We start from the raw sequence: 17885 nt of genomic DNA, 5'->3' as shown, positions 1-17885 counted from the left end.
TCATCATTTCATCACACAGTCTAATTAAACTTCTAATGACTGAGGACACTTTTGTAGCAAGTAAGTCCCCAGCAAAGCAGATTATTTGCCAGCCATGCTAAACACTAACTTTGTGCAGTTATGGAACAGCAGCATAATTAATCCAACATTACCTTCTAAGGGGGCCAAAATGCTTCCTTTGTGCCTGTGTGAAAGGAATAGGGAGTTGTACACAGAAACCTCTTTGCTTTATGTAATTCCCAGGATTGTTTAGTGAGGGGCTTTGTCTTGAGCTTTTATTCTCTGAAGCAGTGTGAAACCTTCAAAACAAGAGGTTTTTTGGTTTAGCAGACATGGAAGAGCAGCTGCAAAACCAAAATTGCATTTCAGAATTCTGTATATACAGAGCAATATTTGTAGACTCCTAGAATCACACAATGGCTTGGGTTGGAAGAGACCTTAAAGTTCATCTCATTCCAAGTCCCTGCCATGGGACATCTTCCACTGTCCCAGGTTGCTGCAAGCCCCATAAAACCTGGCCTTGAGCACCTCCAGGGATGGGGCAGCCACAGCTTCTCTGGGCAGATGTCACTGACTTCTGTGTGCTTGCTCTCCCCAGCCCTGCTTTCATGGATGAGTATGAGAAGATTGAGGAGCAGCTGCAGAAGCAGTACAGTACTTACCTGGAAAAGTTCCGAAATCTCACCTACATGGAGCAGCTCGTGGACGATCATCGACGGGCAGAGCAGGAGATGTTTGAGGTAGGACAGTTTGGAAGGGCTCAGCAGGACTGCACAGCCTGCAGCAAATGTTGTAATCCCCTTTTCCAAAGCAGCACATGAGGAATTGATGGAGTGACTGGCAGGTGAGGACAATCCAGTGGCCATGCACAGCAGCATTATCTCAGTCAATGCAGTTAAACCAGTGTAGTGATGGCTCTTGCCAGTCTCTGCTCCCCTCACTCATTTTCTGCTGCTGGGTTTTGTTCATGAAGAATGTTTTCAGAATTTCTGATCTTCCTTTTGCTACATACAATGGATGTGTTTACTTCTAGTGTATAAGGGATTCTTAGCACAAGGCTCTTCAGTCTCCTCAGATTATCAATGCAAACAGCCAGGAGCATCAGTGAGGAGATCAGATGTGCTGGGATCTTCCCCCTCACAGACTTCAGTTTTGTTTGGCAGAACTCTGCCTTCTCTTGACTTGCTGAGTTGTGTCAGTTCAGTGTGAGTCTCCTCATGGATAATCTGCATCTGTATCCTGCTTTGCACCAGGTTTTGAGTGTTCACTGGACTGCAGTGCTTTCAGCCAGCCTTTCCTTCAGCTTTCAGCAGCTTCTTGTTTTGTTGTTGTCCTTCTCACAGTCATTACCCACTCTGTCTTCTGTTCTTCATTGAAAACATGTTGGAGTGAACCCTCTCCCCTGAGATCTAAGTGCTGCTGGGTGTGCTGCACCTGGAATTACAGAATCACAGCATCCATGGGGGTGGAAAAGACCTCTGAGACCATCGAGTCCAACCTAGGACCCCTCCCCACCTTGTCACCAGGCCAGAGCCCTGAGTGCCACATCCAGGTTTTCCTTGAACACCTCCAGGAATGGGGACTCTACCACTCCTGGGCAGCCTCTTCCAGTGTTTAACAGCCCTTTCCATGAGGAAATTCCTCCTGATGTCCAACCCAGACCTCCCCTGGCACAACTTGAGGCTGTTCCCTCTCATCCTGTCCCTGTTCCCTGGGAGCAGAGCCCGATCCCCCCTGGCTGTCCCCTCCTGTCAGGGAGTTGTGCAGAGCCAGAAGGTTCCCCCTGAGCCTCCTTTTCCCCAGGCTGAGCCCCTTTCCCAGCTCCCTCAGGAATTCTCCAGAATTCCTTCCCCAGTTCCCTTCCCCAGACCCACTCCAGCCCCTCAATGTCCTTTCTGTTGTGAGGGGCCCACAACTGGACACAGCACTCGAGCCTCATCAGTGCAGCCAATTAACCATTGTTAATCAATTCTTCCTCATTCCACCACCACCTTTTGGACACAGGGAAAGCCATGCTGTTGAGAATTCTTAAGTGTTTTTCTGCATTATTTGCTTGAAGGATAAAATACCTTTTCAAAGCTAATGTGGGCATTCGGCAACTTGTTAATCCCTGTGAACCAGTTTCCCATCAAGCCCCTCTTTTCACAAGCACTGTCTCTGTAGAAGTTTTTTCACCTTTTATCTGAAGTCAGTTCTAGCTCTCTGTTCCAGTTCTTCACCATATCCTCGCCCCCCTCAAAAAAAAAAATCTTCAATTAAATCATAATCTTGAAGCCTAAAATCTGATTTATCCCTTCTGTTGAAATGCCACTGAGACTTCACAGCCAAAGGAGAAATGCTTTGAACTGAGCTACCTGAAACTGTTTATGAATTCAAGTGCAGGATTTTGTTAATGAGTTGGTGCTCAGCTCTTTGGGGGATTTTTGTTAAAAGATAATAAGAGCAAGAAAAAGCCTTTGTCACTCACGGCTGTGCCGTGATTAGAATATGGAGAACACACTTTATTTTCCTTTTTTCTCCTTTCTGTGAGACTCCTGGGACCTTACCCATATGATTTGGATTGTGGTTTCCTAGGATAAGCAGGGAACAATGCTTCAGCATAGTGCAGAATTAAAGAGTATAAAAACTGGTGACAAAAAGATGTTGTTTTGCTTTGCACATTTCTATCAGTTGTACCTAAAAATACTTGGTACATATAAAGGATGAGACTGTGACCATCTCTTTGTGGGCAGGAGTAGGGTGACTCAGGCAGCCACGAGTGCTTTGCTGCAGAAGCTGTTGCTTTGGGACAAAAATAGGGATGTGTGTGTCTCTTCCAGCCAAATATTCTGAAGTGCTGGAGTCCAAACTGGGATTTGAAGTCATTATGAGATGTCAGTCCTCAAAAGCAAAATCTGGGACATGGGGACTGAAAGAGGGTGAAGAATTTTATCTGGTGAAGGCTCTGGAGAAACTTAGAGCAGACTCCAGTACTTAAAGGAGAGCTGGAGAGGGATTTGGGACAAGGGATGGAGGGACAGGACACACCGAATGGCTTCCACTGCCAGAGGGCAGGGATGGATGGGATATTGGGAAGGAATTGTTCCCTGGCAGGGTGGGCAGGCCCTGGCACAGGGTGCCCAGAGAAGCTGTGGCTGTCCCTGGATCCCTGGCAGTGCCCAAGGCCAGGCTGGACAGGGCTGGGAGCAGCCTGGGATAGTGGGAGGTGACCCTGGACATGGCAGGGGTGGAAGGAGATGAGCTTTAAGTTCCCTTCCTACTCCATGATTCTAATCTGGGTTCCAGCTAAAGAAAGAGACTTGCTGGTGCACTCCTACTTCCACACCAGTGAGGGGATGCACTGTTTAATCCATTTTGGATTAATCTCTGGCCAGCCTAGAACACAAGGATGTGTCTGTCCCTTCTTTCAGTCTTGATCTGCTTTTCAAGTGGTGCTTCCACACTTTGGCTACTTCATGATGAAGCAAAACTGTGGGTTTTTACAAGCTTTAAAAAGAGGAGAACAATTTGCTCCAAAACAATGTTTTACATGTTGTCCTACAGTTTATAATCTTGTGTCATTTTCAGCATCAACAGAGGAAAAAATAGCAAGGATAATTACATTTAATCTATTTTAAAACACACTCACTCCAGCTGTCAGAAACAGTAAAAATTATGTTGATTTTTTTCCCCAGCCCTGATTTGTCTTTTGTTCCACCAAACAAATCTTAATTAACTTCTGCAGTAGCAGCATGAGGTAATTCTTTTATCATTGCTGTGTATTGGGTAAAGAGCTTGCCAGCAAAAAGCATCAGCAGTGTAATTAGATTAATCCAGCACTCCCTGTGCTGTTCTGAGCTCTGTTTCCTGGCCCCCTCTCCTTGATTTAGTCCACGATTTTAGGAGTTTTTGTTCTGACTGAAAGCCTGATTCTGTTGCTGAATAATGAGCCAGATCTGTGCTGCAGTTGAGAGTGCTTGGGTATCCACTCTGGTTGGCCCAGAGTGCAGCTTCTAATTAGCAAAGTGATTTAAAGATCTTAATTAAGTGACCCTGAGCACTGAGTTGAGGCACTCCAGCCCCTCTAGAGCTGTTGGTTGTGCACACTTTCAAGGTGGTTTTTCCATGCTGTGGCTGTCCAGCCCCATGGAGCTCGTGGTGCTGTCCTGAGCCTCCTGCTCCTTTGCCCATTAAAATATATGAAAAATACAAAATGCTTTGGCCATTATCACCTGGAGAAGGCAGAAGTCCAGCCATGACTCTTCTTTAGAGTGAGTTTCTCACACTTATTGACAGCTGTCATGCACTACTTGCTCATAGATCCCAAGAATTTCAGCAAGGCCCTTTTGTCTTCACAGTTTCCTTTGCCTTCTTTCCCTCTTTTATTCTCCTTCTGTTCCTTTATGCTGTTCATGGAATTGATCCATCTTCCTGCAGTTCTGTGCCAAGGCAGGGATTTATGAGCCATGTCTCCTCAAAGATTGGGTCTTATTTTTGTGCTTTGTAAAAAGATTCAGTACAGTTAATTCATTTTTACCCTGTTTCTAAGATGGAATCGTTTTGGGTGTTTAGTCACAGAAGCTATTAGAACTTTGGCTGTTCTAAAAAACCCAATTTTCAGGGATTTTTCAGATTTGAGGGTTGAAATTCTCTCTGGATTATAAATGAATGGCTCTCTTTTAAGGGACAGCACAGACTAATACAGTTCAAAAAGGTGGTTTTGGAATTAGCTTATGTAATGCCAGAATAACTTGGCAATTTCCTTCAGCATTTGCCTTTTCCCTGGGGAAAATGTGCTTATTCTTTCTTCTGCTTCTCAGAGGACACCCCAGAAGTACTTTCCTCTTCAGCTGCTTTATCCTAAGGTATTTTCAGACTGTTTTTATGCTGTTAGTGTGTAATCTCAGCTGAGGAGTGCCAGGAAGTGGTGGACACAGGGATGAGGATGTTCTTAGGCACTCAAGTCTATCTTCGGTTTGGGATTGCTTAAACTGCTTTTCTTTTCATCATTATGGAGTTTCCAAGGGCATGTAGAGATAGAAAAGAGAGGATGGCTTTAAACTGAAGGAAGAGAGGGTTGGATGGGATATTGGGAAGGAATTGTTCCCTGGGAGGGTGGGCAGGGCTGGCACAGGGTGCCCAGAGAAGCTGTGGCTGCCCCTGGATCCCTGGCAGTGTCCAAGGCCAGGCTGGACAGGGCTTGGAGCAGCCTGGGGCAGTGGGAGGTGTCCCTGCCCATGGCAGGGGTGGAAGGAGATGAGCTTTGAGGTCCCTTCCAAGCCAAACCATTCCATGATTGATTCTATGGATTCTCATTAAACAGTCCTTCATGATTAATCATGCAATTCCAAATAAACAGATTGTGTTGTGACTTACCCTTTGCAATCACCCCAAATAAAATCCCTTTTTCATTAAACTCTTTTTTTTAATCAGAGCTTCTGAATATGCACATAATAATAAATAGGGATATCTGAATTCTGCTCCACTCTCAGGTACCCCTTGGTTCTGTGTTTTTTGCACTGAACTATCCCTCTCACAGCCAGCACAAGGTTAACATGAAAAGCAGCTGGTTACAGTCTTTAATCTTCTAATGTGCATCTGAATTATGACTGCTTTAAACATTTTACAGGTGCCAGGAGAGCACTCCTGGTCCAGCATTGCTGTATTGGGTGGAATGTCAGATGTAAAAGTAAGCACAGGCTGCTGAATTGTTGGTTGCTTCTATTTTGGCCTTTAATTCACTCTACAAGGGTGACAGCATTGGTGCACTGAGACACAGAAACCAGTGGGGAAATATGGAAAAAATTAGAGCAGGGGGAAGGGAATGCACAGAAAGAGAAGGGGCAGTGGAGCGTGGGAGAAGAGGACAAAAGAAATTATTGGCTGAGAAATGATGATCACAGAAAGGAGAAGCTGGAGATAGAAGGTGGGAGGGTGTGTGGAGAGTGCTTCAGGGATGATGAAAAGGTTCTGTGTGCATTCATTACACTGAAATAAAATCCTGCAGTCCCCTGGCAGTACCATGGCAACTGCCCTGATCAGGCCATGCCTGCCTGCCCCTGGGGCTCTGGTGGTACTCTCTGCCATTAAAGCTGTGGGAGAACTTTTTGGGAAATGCAAACAATTGAGGTCAGTTCAATTGATTTGTCAGACCAACCCAGTGCTCAAAGTTCTGTATTTTCATAGGGATTATCTGGATATCTGGTGTGCCAGGTGGGTGACAAACTTGCCTTAGGATCCCAGATTTGGGGCCATTTGACTTACAGCTTCAAGTTCTTCATGTCTGACACACTCCAGAGCTCATTTTATCACAGAGCTAGAGATCAAACAAGAAATTATTGAATCCCAAATCACTTTCAGGCTTTTCTGAGCAATGAAAAAACTCATATTCTCCCTCCAGCAGCCCCTGAAGGGTAAAGAAGTTCCTTGTGCCTCAGGGTTTGGTGCTGTGGTTGGATATGAACCCCCTGTAAAGGTTCTCAGTCTCATTCTTTCTTGCTGCTGTTATAAATCTGTGCTAGTTCTTTGATAAATTAAATACTTTAACTTGGGGAAGGAGCACAGGGAGGATCTGCTGAGTTTTGCAGCCAGGGTGAGTTTGTCATGACAGCAGCTGTTTCTGTGAAGGGTGAGATGTAACAGCTCTCACTGGCACGGGGATTGGAAATCCATGGATGGCTGTCACAAAGACAAATCAGAGCTATCTGATCTCAAATAAATTCAGCTCCTAACTTGTCTCTCTGAATTTTATTGTGCAGTGACTCCAGTGGAGAAGAAGCAATGCATAACAATCTCTAGTGCATTCCAAAGTGCTGCTTTGTAGGTTTTACATATTCTCTTTATCCAGCTTCATTTGGGAAGAAGATGAATAAGTGTGTGGTTCATATTATGGTCTTCTTGCCTTCCCTGCATTATCCTTTTGAATATTCACAAAGACTTTAGATGTCTGAAATTTGTAACAGAAATCACTTGAAATTCACTCAGAAAAGGAGACAATCAGATTACTTGAAACAACACTAATCAAGAAGGTCAATTTCTATTTTTCCCCAGAGATCAACTTTTAAATCACTGAGAAACATTTAAACAGGTGATTGAAATAAAAAGCTAAAATAACTCTTAATTTGGGACTGATGCTTGGTGCTTTGCACCAAATGACGTAAGTGAGGAGTGTTAAAGTGATGTAGAGGAAATTGAGGAGGCTTATGCTCTGCTGCAGGTACTTAGTGGGGAAAAGGAGCTGTGAGAGTGGCATTTGGATTTGCATAAACATGCATAATCTCATCAGGTGCAAAACAGTGAGGTCTGAGTCTTTAAATAGGAATAGAATTCTCAGTTTTCTGGCCTCGTGAGAGCAGTTCCTGGTTGAGTTCTGTGAGATGTGAAAGTGGAACACTGTGCACGAGTGAAAGGGATAATGTCCTGGCAGAAGCCTTGGCATGGGCTGGCAGGGGCAGCCACTGCCCTGGGCACTCCCTGCCTTCTCCTCCCAGAGCTCTGGGGTCTTTTGGAGAGGATTCTGATGTTGGGATAACCCATGGGCCCCATTCTGCATTTCAGCAGCTTTGCAGCAGGGTCAAACATCAGAACCAAGGAAACCTCAGGACAAACTGCACACCTTTCTGCCTGGGGGCTGGCATCATGTTTATTTTGCTGGAAATCCAGTTCCATTCCCATTTGGGCTTAGCCTTGAGCGTGATGTAGTTCCAAAATCAATGGAAGCCTCCATTGTAGGACACTACACTGTGAGACTCTGGTGGTTTTTTAAATTTGTGAGTCTGAGTTTCCTCCTCAGGCTTTGTTCCATCTGTGAGAGGACTGAGGAGGAACCTGCCCTGTTAATCAGGGTCTGAGTCCCCTTGGCAGTGCCACATTCCCTGGAAGTACCTGCTGGTGGCCACCTTCTACTGGGAAACTTCAGAGAGTGCATTCTGCATCTCAGTTCCTGCTCAGCCACCAGGGTGTTTAAACAAACAGCTCCAGTTTCTTAATCCAGAGAGTAAACTGGAGTGGAGCTCTCCTGTGTCCCTGCTATTCTGTGCAGAAGAGCAGAGCTATGGAAACCAGAGAAGCAGGATGTGAAAGCTGAAACCTGCTGGTGTTGTCCATTGCTGGTTGCCCAGAAATGATTTACCTGTTCTTTTGTATTCAAGAATCCAAGCCTGATGCATGAGCAGTCCTTGCAGCAGTGCTTGTCACCCCCTTGCTGAAGAGCTTTGTCTGCATCATTACTCACCTGCACTTCCTTCTTCTCCAACCCACCACAAGGAGATGTTTGAAAATAGTTTTATTGCAGTCGTCTTAGGAGTAGACAGAGCATTGTATTGTCCTGGGGAGCAGGAAGTAGGAGTGCAAATATTTTCAAGCTGGAGAAATGGTAAAAAACAGATCTGTGATTCCTGTGCTTGGGCTCTGACAAGAGTTAGAGAGAGGCTTGATGGAGCTGCCACTTCGTTTGGGGGGGAGATCAGGAATAAACTGAAGTGTGCTGTCAGTCCCCTGTTGAAGAGGCCGTGCTGTGAGAAATGGGGGCTGATTGATCTCAGGATAGAAGGCAGCAGAGTCCATTATCAGTTCCTGGAACCCTCAAGTTCACCAAGAACAGCTGCCCTTTAATATGGTAAACACTCTCCTTGAAAAGTGTGAGTAATCCTGACCCCCTTGGAACACTTGAGCTTTGTGCCACAGGCAGAGAATAATTCAGGAGTTTGAGTGTGGCAGGGATGAGGCAGTGACTGCTCTGTGGTGCTGAACAAGACATTGCTGTGCCTCCTAACTTCCAATCAGTGTTAATCTGGATGATGATTTCTTCAGGCACTGCAAACTGACCCCAGGTTTACACTGCAGAATTGTGCATTAATTCAAATAAATTACACATCCAAACAGAATCACTTGTAAGCTCACTACAATAAATATGTGATCCATGAAGGGAATGTGCAGTGAGCTGTTACTGAGCCATTAGAATTCATCTCTTCCACAAAAGCAAATAGGAGAAATGGAGAGTTGTCATTAGGAGAAATTTGCATGGTATGTAATGCTGAATACAGAACACATCTGATGCACAGGATAAAGTCCATCTTCTGTCACGTTATTTTAGGTGGTAGTGAATTTGTCTGTGTTATTGCTGACATGAAGCTTCTTGTATGAAAGGATTTTGCCTGGAAAATGGGCAGAAGATGTTAGTCTGGATCTCTTGTTTAACTTTGTTGTGTTTAGATTGCTCTCAGTGCTGGCACATGATTTAAAGGCCTGTGCCCTGCACTGGTCTCATGCAGCCTCTCCCAGTGCCTTCCCAATCCTTCTGTCTCCTGTGTCTGCACAATTCCCCTGAGCTGTGCCCTGCATGCACAGTCACAGAAATCCTCAGCAGAGAGCTCAGTGCTGTTTCCTTGGATGTTCTGCTCCCTTGGCTCTGAGCTGTGATTCCTGGATGGGTCAGGAGTATTTCTGACATCACAGAATGATTTGGGTTGGGAAGGACCTTAAAGCTAATCCAGGGCTGTGGGCAAGGACACCTCCACCAGCCCAGGGTGCTCCAACCCCCTCCAGCCTGGCCTTGAAACCAGCACAGCAGTGCACTGAAATATTTGAGGTGGAAGGTTTTGAGTTGGGCTTTGTTTGTTGTCTTTTGGGGTTTTTTTAATAGAAAACCAGTCAACTAAATCACTTTTAAACCTGCTTTCTTGGTCACTGACTGACAGATTCATTCTGTTCCAAGCAAGGTCAGCTGTGCCTTCAAGATTTTATCCAGTCCAGTCCTCCAAACCTCCAAGGGCAGAGACTGTGCAGCCTCTTTGGGCCAGCTGTGCACTGTTTGATCATTCCAGTAGAAAACATTTACTGTGTACAGTAAAACATGCAGTAACCTGTGCAGAAAGGTTTTATATTGCATCAAAAGTCACTCCAGAATCGTGCCAGGGGGAGAATCACTCATTTACTGTGTGAGGATACAAAGGGAGAGTTTAGAGAGATGCAAAGAGAGTTGACACAGAGCATGAGCAGGGCACCCAGGTCAGCAAACACATCGCACACGGTGAGAACAAACAATTGCCAGGCTGCCATTCCTCACCTGAATAATCTCAGTTCAGTTCCCAGAGGGAAGGTGCTGATGTCCAGGTTATGGGATGTGCTGATCCCTTCCAGCTCCAGTCCAGGGCTGGGTGAAGTCAGGACTTGCCAAGTAATTATGGGAGCTTTAGGAAGAAGTGTGTGAGAAATGTTAAACTAATCTGATTTTCAAAGAGTTGCTGTGGGTTGGTGTTGAATGCACTTCACTGTCTGGCTCTGAGCAGCCTGAGCTGGTGTCATTGAGAGCTGCATTGGTGTAAATCAGCCAAAAATCCCATCTTTTCCTGCCTCTGCCTTCTATTGGTGTGACCACATGTGAAGACACCTTTCCCTGATGGAAGCTTTTCTTCCTAAAGACTTTCCCTCAAAACAAAGTCATCACAGCTGGCAATAGGACAAAGGGAAATGGCCTCAAGGTGTGCCAGGGGAGGTTCAGGTTGGATATCAGGGAAAATCTCTTCACACAAAGGCATTGGGACATGCAGTGGTGGGGTCACCATCCTTGGAAGCACTCGAAAACCAAATGGATGTGGCACTTGGGGACATGATTGACAAAAAATCCCCTTGATCTCAGGGTTCCAACCTTTATGATTCTATGAAAACCCATGGTAGGTTTTTCTACTCTGATATCTTTCCTTGATGAAACCTTGCCCTCACGTTAGAAAGCGTCTGTGCTTTTCCCCGAATTTTCTTGATTGCTTGAAAGACACTCCGTTAATTAACACGTTTGTCCTTGAAAAAAGAAACCTTTCAAGGAACTTCTGAGGTGTTTTTGTGACTCCTCTTGATGAAAGTGCCCTTCAGTAGTGATCTAACAGGTCTAATTATTTTGATAAATGTGAGTGCTAGAGCTGGTGTGCCAGAATTTATTAGGAGACACATCCTACAGTGGATGTATTTGTGTTCAGGCATATAAGATGGGATCCTATTTGTTCTGCCTTCACAAAGAACATTCCAGAGCTTGTTCACAGTGCCCTGTTTCTTGTCAGAATCATCACCATCATCATTCCCTGCCAGACCTCATTCAAAGCCCTGCTCATAGCTGAGCAAGCCTGATGCTGAAGGTTCTCCTGCCCCATTGTTTCAGGTGGATTTTGTCTCTGTCCCACCATTCCTCTACAGAATAAAAAGGAATAAACCTTGCAGCATTGCAGTCAGGTCTAGTCAAACATAACGAGAGCCATGTTCCCATTCAGAACAGGAATTTTGGGGGAGGTATTTAACAGTAGTGCAGCATCCAGGAAACATCATCTGCCCTTAAAGAGCAGCTCCAGGTGGGTTGGTACCTCCTGTTTCTGTGAACTTTAGTCCCTTTCCCGTTGGTCTTGGCAGATTTCCTGCCACTGAGAGTTGTCACATTCTCATCAGGCTCCTCATGCTTTCTCCTAATTCTTTATCTCCCTCCTGCTGAATGAATGGCACCTCTCTTAACAAAACCTCAGTGTGGCAGGAGCTGATCTCAGGTGCTTTGTTCTGTGACAAAGCAGGGAGCAGCTGCCCACATGAAGTCAAGGTGAGCTGAGCCCGTCAATCTAACAGCAAATTGGTTTCATTCCTCCAAGGGTACTCCAGAGCAGTGGGAGCACTGTAAATCACTCCAGAAAAAACCAGAAGGAAACATTGTTTTCCCTTGCTAAGATGAAAACATTAGACAGAGAGAGATTTCTGGGATTGGGAGAGTGTCTGAGAACAAAAGGAATAGCTTAGGAAGAAATTGAAATGCTTGATCCAAATGCAAAAAGTCAGTGAGCTCCAGTTGTCCTGTGCTTTTGCACTTATTCCCTTCCTATTTCACCCACTCCTTCCCTTTCCTTTCTACTTAGGGGTAATTGTGTCTGCCAGCTGGCTGCAGGGCACAAATTCTTTGTATTCAAAATCCTGCTGGTGTTTTTTTGAAAAAAGCCAAACTTTGAGATTAGCTAAAACCTTAAAAAAAAAAAAAAAGGTGAGCTGTTTTAAATGGTCCAATACAGCACCATTTTTATTCTTCCTGGTTTTGAGCTGTCAGGCTTGCTGCTTTGCAATCTGCAGGGGCAGACTTGTCTTCAGTCTCACGATTTCTCATGAATTCCAGCTTGATGTTATGGTTTTAAACCAGAACTCAGGAACATCAGATACATATAAAGGACTGGGATAAGGGACTGGCAGTGCTGTGACTTATCCAAATCCTGGATCACTGGCCTTGAGGCAAACACTGAGTCAGTGGCAGAGCAAGCTGTCTGTGGGTCTCCTGCTGGGGGATGTGCTCCATGGCACAAAATGACCCCAGCCACCCCTCCCACCCCAGAGCCTGCACACTGGAACTCAAAACTGTTTTACTTGTGCAGAGAGCAATAGATCAGATCATATTAAAACATTCTGACACAATTTACTGCAAGGACTTTCATAGGTATTAGGTGGAAAATCATCTGCTTTACCATTGAAGATTGAAATGCAGAGTATCTGTGTTGTCTCATTCCAACTCCAGCCTACAGAAAACATTTATCTTGTGTGCTGGACAGGTAACATTTCTGTAACAACAGAAGATGGGCATGAAAAGAACCCAGTTGGTTGTAAACATAGGTGAAACTGATTGGATTTAGAACCTTTGTGTGTCACCAGAAGGGCTTTGCTTTTCCTGCTGCTCTTGTGTGTGTGGGCTCTGTGTGTCACCAGCCAAGGCCCTGCATGGAGAGCAAGGACATGGCTGGTGATAAGGACACCTGAGCCCCTGTGCTGAGAGCAGGGACAGCTCACTAGCCATGAAAACTCATTCTGACCTGCTTGAGGAAACTTCTGCACCCTGTGAGCACACAGCCAGTGGAGCAGGTTGCCCAGGCAGGTTGATCAGTCTCTCCCTTGGAAATCTTGAGGACCCAAGAAACTGCAGCCCTGCAGCTGGGATCTGAGCCCATTGCTGGTCCTGCTTGGAGCAGGAGGTTGGGCTGGGACTTTGGAATGTCCCTTGGAGCCAGGGTTATTCAGGAGCTCTCAGCCCTGCCTTGATGCCCATTTCCCTCAGCTCTTGGCAAAAAATTACTCCTTTGGGCAGATTTACACCCAGGAGAGGCTGCATAATGTATGAGGCAGAGAAGGAGAATTTCCATCTGTCTGCCCCTAAAGCAGGAATTTCAGCCCCAGTGATGCCTGGTACCCTGAAAGCCCTGGGAGTCTCTGAAGAGGCAGGTTGGTTTGGATTTTGTGTTAATTGGTACTTAAATTGTGTTGATCTGACACTGTGATTCCCCAGTGGGAGCTGCCACTTCATTTGAGTAAAATTCACTTGGAGGGGATGATCCAGAGAATGTTTGTCTGCTGCAGCTCCTGCTCCTTGTTTACTGCAGAGACTCAACAGGGGCTTCAATAGTGGCTGCTTCCCATCCAGCATCCCAAGGCGCTCAGGCTGTTCCCTGTGGGGAACACACCCAGCACAGGGACACACCTCTGTTTTCCTGGAGCTGTCACTGTCACTGCAAGGGAGATGTGACACCTGGGCAGCCCCTGGTACCACAGCCTGTGCTCAAAGAGCACCTGCAGCGTTCCAGTCCATCAGCCCCAGCTCCTGTGCCCTGTCACAGCCCTGCATCACACACAGGGCCAGCCTCAAACACAAAAACAGCTCAGGCTGGCTTTTACTGAGCTGCCCTAAATCACATCTGCCAAGGTGGTGTCACCATGGAAGGTGGGAGCCTCTCAGGCCCAAAAATGCAGCTTTGATGATTGCAGACATTCAAAACCTTCAAAACATTAAGTGATAAATTCTGTTTACTTTCTAGATTTTTTAATTGCCACCCCTTCTGCCCCCTCTTTGAAGATGTCACTTGTTAAGGACAGTAACCACTGATGCTCTCCTGGTTCTGACTGGTTTGGAGCTGCCCTTTTAGAACATTTTCTGTTGCAGTTTTTGATGAGCTTCTGCAGGATGTGGCAGTGATGGAGCCATGGGCTGCTTTGGAAGGGAGGATGCTCAGGCTCAGCAGGTCCCTTGGGCTGGCAGTGGCATTTGACCAGCCATGCATCAAGTGATTCAGAAACCTAAACCAGCAGAAAAACAACATTTTTCCTGCCAGTTAAGTGATTGGGCTGGCTTACAATGAGATCAGTTGAGCTGCTGGCAGCAGCACAGGTGAAAGGCTGGAGGAAGGGGGGAGAAGTGGCTCATCTGTGAGGGTAAACATTCTTTTAGCCTTCATTTCTCTTGTAGTTTAAATTCATGAACCCCATCTTCTCAATCCAGCTGTTATCCCCACAGGTGCAGCACCCCATCCTCCAGTCAGGACCTTGGGTAGGCACATGCTGAGCTGCAGTGGAGAATTTGCCTGGCTTAATTTTGTTCTGATGGATTTGTTTGCAGCAGGCTCCGTTTGTGGCTGCACAAGTGCTTCTCTCAGAGCTGGAGAGAGGGAGAAGGGAAGGAGCAGGGAAGCAGGGCAGGGGAGCTGCTGATTTGTCTCAATTGGAATTGGCAGCTCCAGCTGTCGTGGTGTGTGCCTGGAATTGCAGTGGCAGGCAGTGATTATGTCTGTGCTGATTATTTCACTGCTCTGTGAACATTCTAAACCTGCTTCCTGGTCTTATGAATTTGTTCCCATGACATTTGGGAAATGTCCATTTCATTTTATCCTGGTTGTTCCTTTCTTTGCCATATGCACTGTGTGGGCTGCAGCAGGCAGTGGGGTTGGGATGGATCCCTCATGTATCCATTTGTCCCAGGGGCTTATTTAAATCACTGACCATACTTAAACCTTAGGGCTGGATGGGAGGAAGAGGTAAAGAAAACAAAAGCAATTGTGAGGCTCAGTGAGGAAATATTGGGACTTACTGATGCAGAGGGAGGCCTTAAAATGACCAAAGGAAACACTGTTAGCTAGAGACCTCTGAACATTTTGCCTCAGGTCCACACTCATTTCAACTTTCATCATTTTTGAAAAGGCTTTGCTGGCACTGAGGGAGTGAGTGCTAATAATTCCTCCACACTGTATTTCAAATGTTCTGAGTCTATGTGAAATGAATTTAAAGACATGCTTGTTTTTTAACATGCATGTCTTTTCCTTACCTTTTTGTTTTTGGAAGAATTAGGAATTGTAGGAATTTTGCAGGAATCTTTTCCCTGCAGAAGACACCATCACTTTGGAGATTTCTGTAGTCCTGTTGATGCTGGAGGGTCTCATTCCATGGGATTTGGCATCCTGACATTTCTGCTTTATCCCCTGGACACTGTCACCCCTCCTTCAGTTTTGCAGGATTCTTCCTTTGGTCCCAAGCATCCATTAGCAATATTCCTGTCTCTGTTAGCACTGAGAGTTTGTAGAGCAGACAGTTTGTGATTGCCCAAAGCAGATTTTTGGATGAGGATTGATTTCCTTGAGAGAGGCACTGAGTTGTGTTTCTCACCAGGTACAGGTGATACATCACTTCCACTTGGGAACATCTTCCCTGCAAGCTTTTCCAGCATGGATTTCAATTCCCAGGACAGATATTTATGCCAAATTGTGTTGGACCATTCCAGTCTGTCCCCAGGTCTTTATTTCCAGCAACTTCCTCGTGTGCTGGGTGGGCCTTGGAGGCTCCTTTCTGAACTTCCATCTTTATGGAAACACATTTCCACTTGAAAGTGTGAGGAGCTTGTGCTCCATTCTACATTTCATGCTCTTCTTACTTTCTTCCTTCTGTCCCATGGATATTCCAGCTGAGTCCACGTTTCCTTCCCACAAGTGCATTTTAAGTGTGGAGGTCTGATCATGTCAGAGCAATTGGTGGTTTTAATTATAATCATATTTTGAATAGAAAAATCAAAGGCTCAGAAAAATCATTTTTCAATCCACAATTAATTAACTTTGCCTGACTAGAATTAAGGAGACTAAAATTAGCAAAATTTGTGGCTAAATCTTCTATCAGCTGTTGCCACCTGTTCATGTTGTGGGTTCTGGCTGTGCCTGATTATTCTGTGCATTTATGTCTTACCTACTCTATCATGTTTAGTTTGCTTTTCACCATTAGCATTACCCAAATTTAAGCTAAATGTCATTAAAAATGGGCTAGAGAGACCCCATTGTGTGACTTTTTAGTGTCACTGACCTTCATTTGGTTGGTTCTCCTTTGCACCAGAGTGGTATAAAAAATACATGGCTGTGCTTTTCCAGCTCATTGACAGGGTTGTTTGCTCCAGTTTTGTTTGCAAAGTGGATTTTTTCTGGTTTGGATGTGTGTTAGGAAATGCAGTCATTTCACAAACCAGTTGTGTTGTTTAATGGACTGCTGGCTGAAAACAACTACCAAAGCCTCCTTTTCAAAGCAACAGCAGTCATGTTCTGTGGCATGAAGACAAATAAACTAATTTTCCATGGGATAAGTGATGTTTCACCCAGTGGGGATGTAAGTTTGATTTCAATGCACTGGTTGATCTGAGCTTTATATCCTGCCCTTCACAGAGCAAGCAGGAGCTCCATGTTTCAAATCAGACCTATTTGTCTATAAAACATTCTCAATGCTGACATTTTCTAGCCCCATTCCACCTGTGGCAGCTTTCCCAAGGCAGCTTTTTTCTCTTCTTGCAGGAAGCAGCCAACATGTTACGACTTATTCAGAGCAGGCTGAAGGAGGAGGAGCAGCACCTGCTCAAGAGTGGCAGTAAGTGACATTTCCTTCATTGTAGCAGCAGAGGAGTTGCTAAGTGCTGGCTACTCCGTGTGTAAGTGTCCCCTTCCCAGGGGATGTGGGGTGATGGCACAGTCAGCAGCAGGGGGAGAACAAGTGGAATCATGACAGCTTCGAAGGACAGCTGTGAAATGTTCCCCATTCTGGGAATGTTCCCGCTGCCATTCCTTGCAGAGCTGAGCAATGATCACAGTGAATGCTGGGCAGCCCCAGAGCAGATTGAGGCTTCATTTCACTGTTCCCACCCCTGCCTGGGCTGCCTGGGGACACACACTTGTCCCAGCAGCAGGGGATTGCTGGCTTGAGAGCAGGCTTGGACAGAGGATCCTTCTCAGCCAGAAGCTTCGTGGAGGTGAGTAGTCCTGCTGGTTTGTGCCTCATCACACACTGGGGTGTCCTGTAAAACCAGAGGGTCCTTTCTGGCCCCAATTTCTGTCCTTAGCACTTGCTGAGGACAGGGTTTGGTTCTGTGTTCAGAATGATTCTTTATGACACAGATCAGAACTTCCCCAGATGAAAATTCACAGCTTAAAATCCTCTCTAATATCATCAACCTTCTCAATAGCATCCACATTTGCCTCCCTGCATTTGTGTGATTTTAGAGTACCTGCAAAATGGGAATGCAATTAAAATTTGGGGGGGTTTTTTTCTTTTTTTTTTTTCCCTAAACTACTTCTTAATTAATTAGGATCTGAAGGGAGTTAACGACCTCTTGAGACTCTGTAGAAAGTTCACAAACCAGATACTGCGTTTTTTTTAACCAAACACCAGCCAAACTCCATCATGAACTCTCCCTGTGAATTTAATATTGCAGTCTGTGCATTTTTATTTGATACTGGGACAAACTAGGAGGAAAGTTAATTCTCAGGATCAGAGGAAGAGTTCATGAAAGCTGAAATTAAGGAAAGACAGAAAAGTTGCACTTCACAGTTTGTTTGGTGTCTGAGATTTTCAGAGCAAACTCATGAAAGAGGAAATTCCCTGATTTCTGCCCATCTTTGATCTTATATCAATGAGGTAAAGAGTGAAGAAGTTTACCTGAAATATAGATTTGTAATGTAAATTACAAGAATGTGGAATTATTTCAAGGCTTTATTTGCATGAAAAAATCCAAGTCCTCCATTCTGACAGTTTTTAGGGTAAGAAAGTTCAAGAGGAGATGGGCATCAATCACCAGTATTTGGCAGTGTGAGGTATAACATAAA

The 17885-nt window shown here is 45.2% G+C and overlaps 1 protein-coding gene across 4 annotated transcripts in view; it reads left to right on the top strand.

Moving 5' to 3' along the window:
- The window catches only part of IFT38 (intraflagellar transport 38), a 56808-nt gene that overhangs the window by 19795 nt on the left and 19128 nt on the right, over nucleotides 1–17885 (top strand). For all 4 annotated transcript variants that reach the window (XM_088174602.1, XM_088174601.1, XM_014892138.2 and 1 more), the window contains exons 8-9: nucleotides 599–740; nucleotides 16581–16653. In XM_088174602.1, coding sequence (XP_088030728.1) covers nucleotides 599–740; nucleotides 16581–16653 — 215 coding nt within the window. The remainder of the gene's footprint in view (nucleotides 1–598; nucleotides 741–16580; nucleotides 16654–17885) is intronic.

This window comes from Sturnus vulgaris, chromosome 16 (assembly GCF_052056855.1).
Source record: "Sturnus vulgaris isolate bStuVul1 chromosome 16, bStuVul1.hap1, whole genome shotgun sequence".
Classification (NCBI taxonomy): domain Eukaryota; kingdom Metazoa; phylum Chordata; class Aves; order Passeriformes; family Sturnidae; genus Sturnus; species Sturnus vulgaris.
The sequence above is the reverse complement of the archived record's forward strand: the minus strand, read 5'-3'. Positions and strand labels throughout refer to the sequence as shown.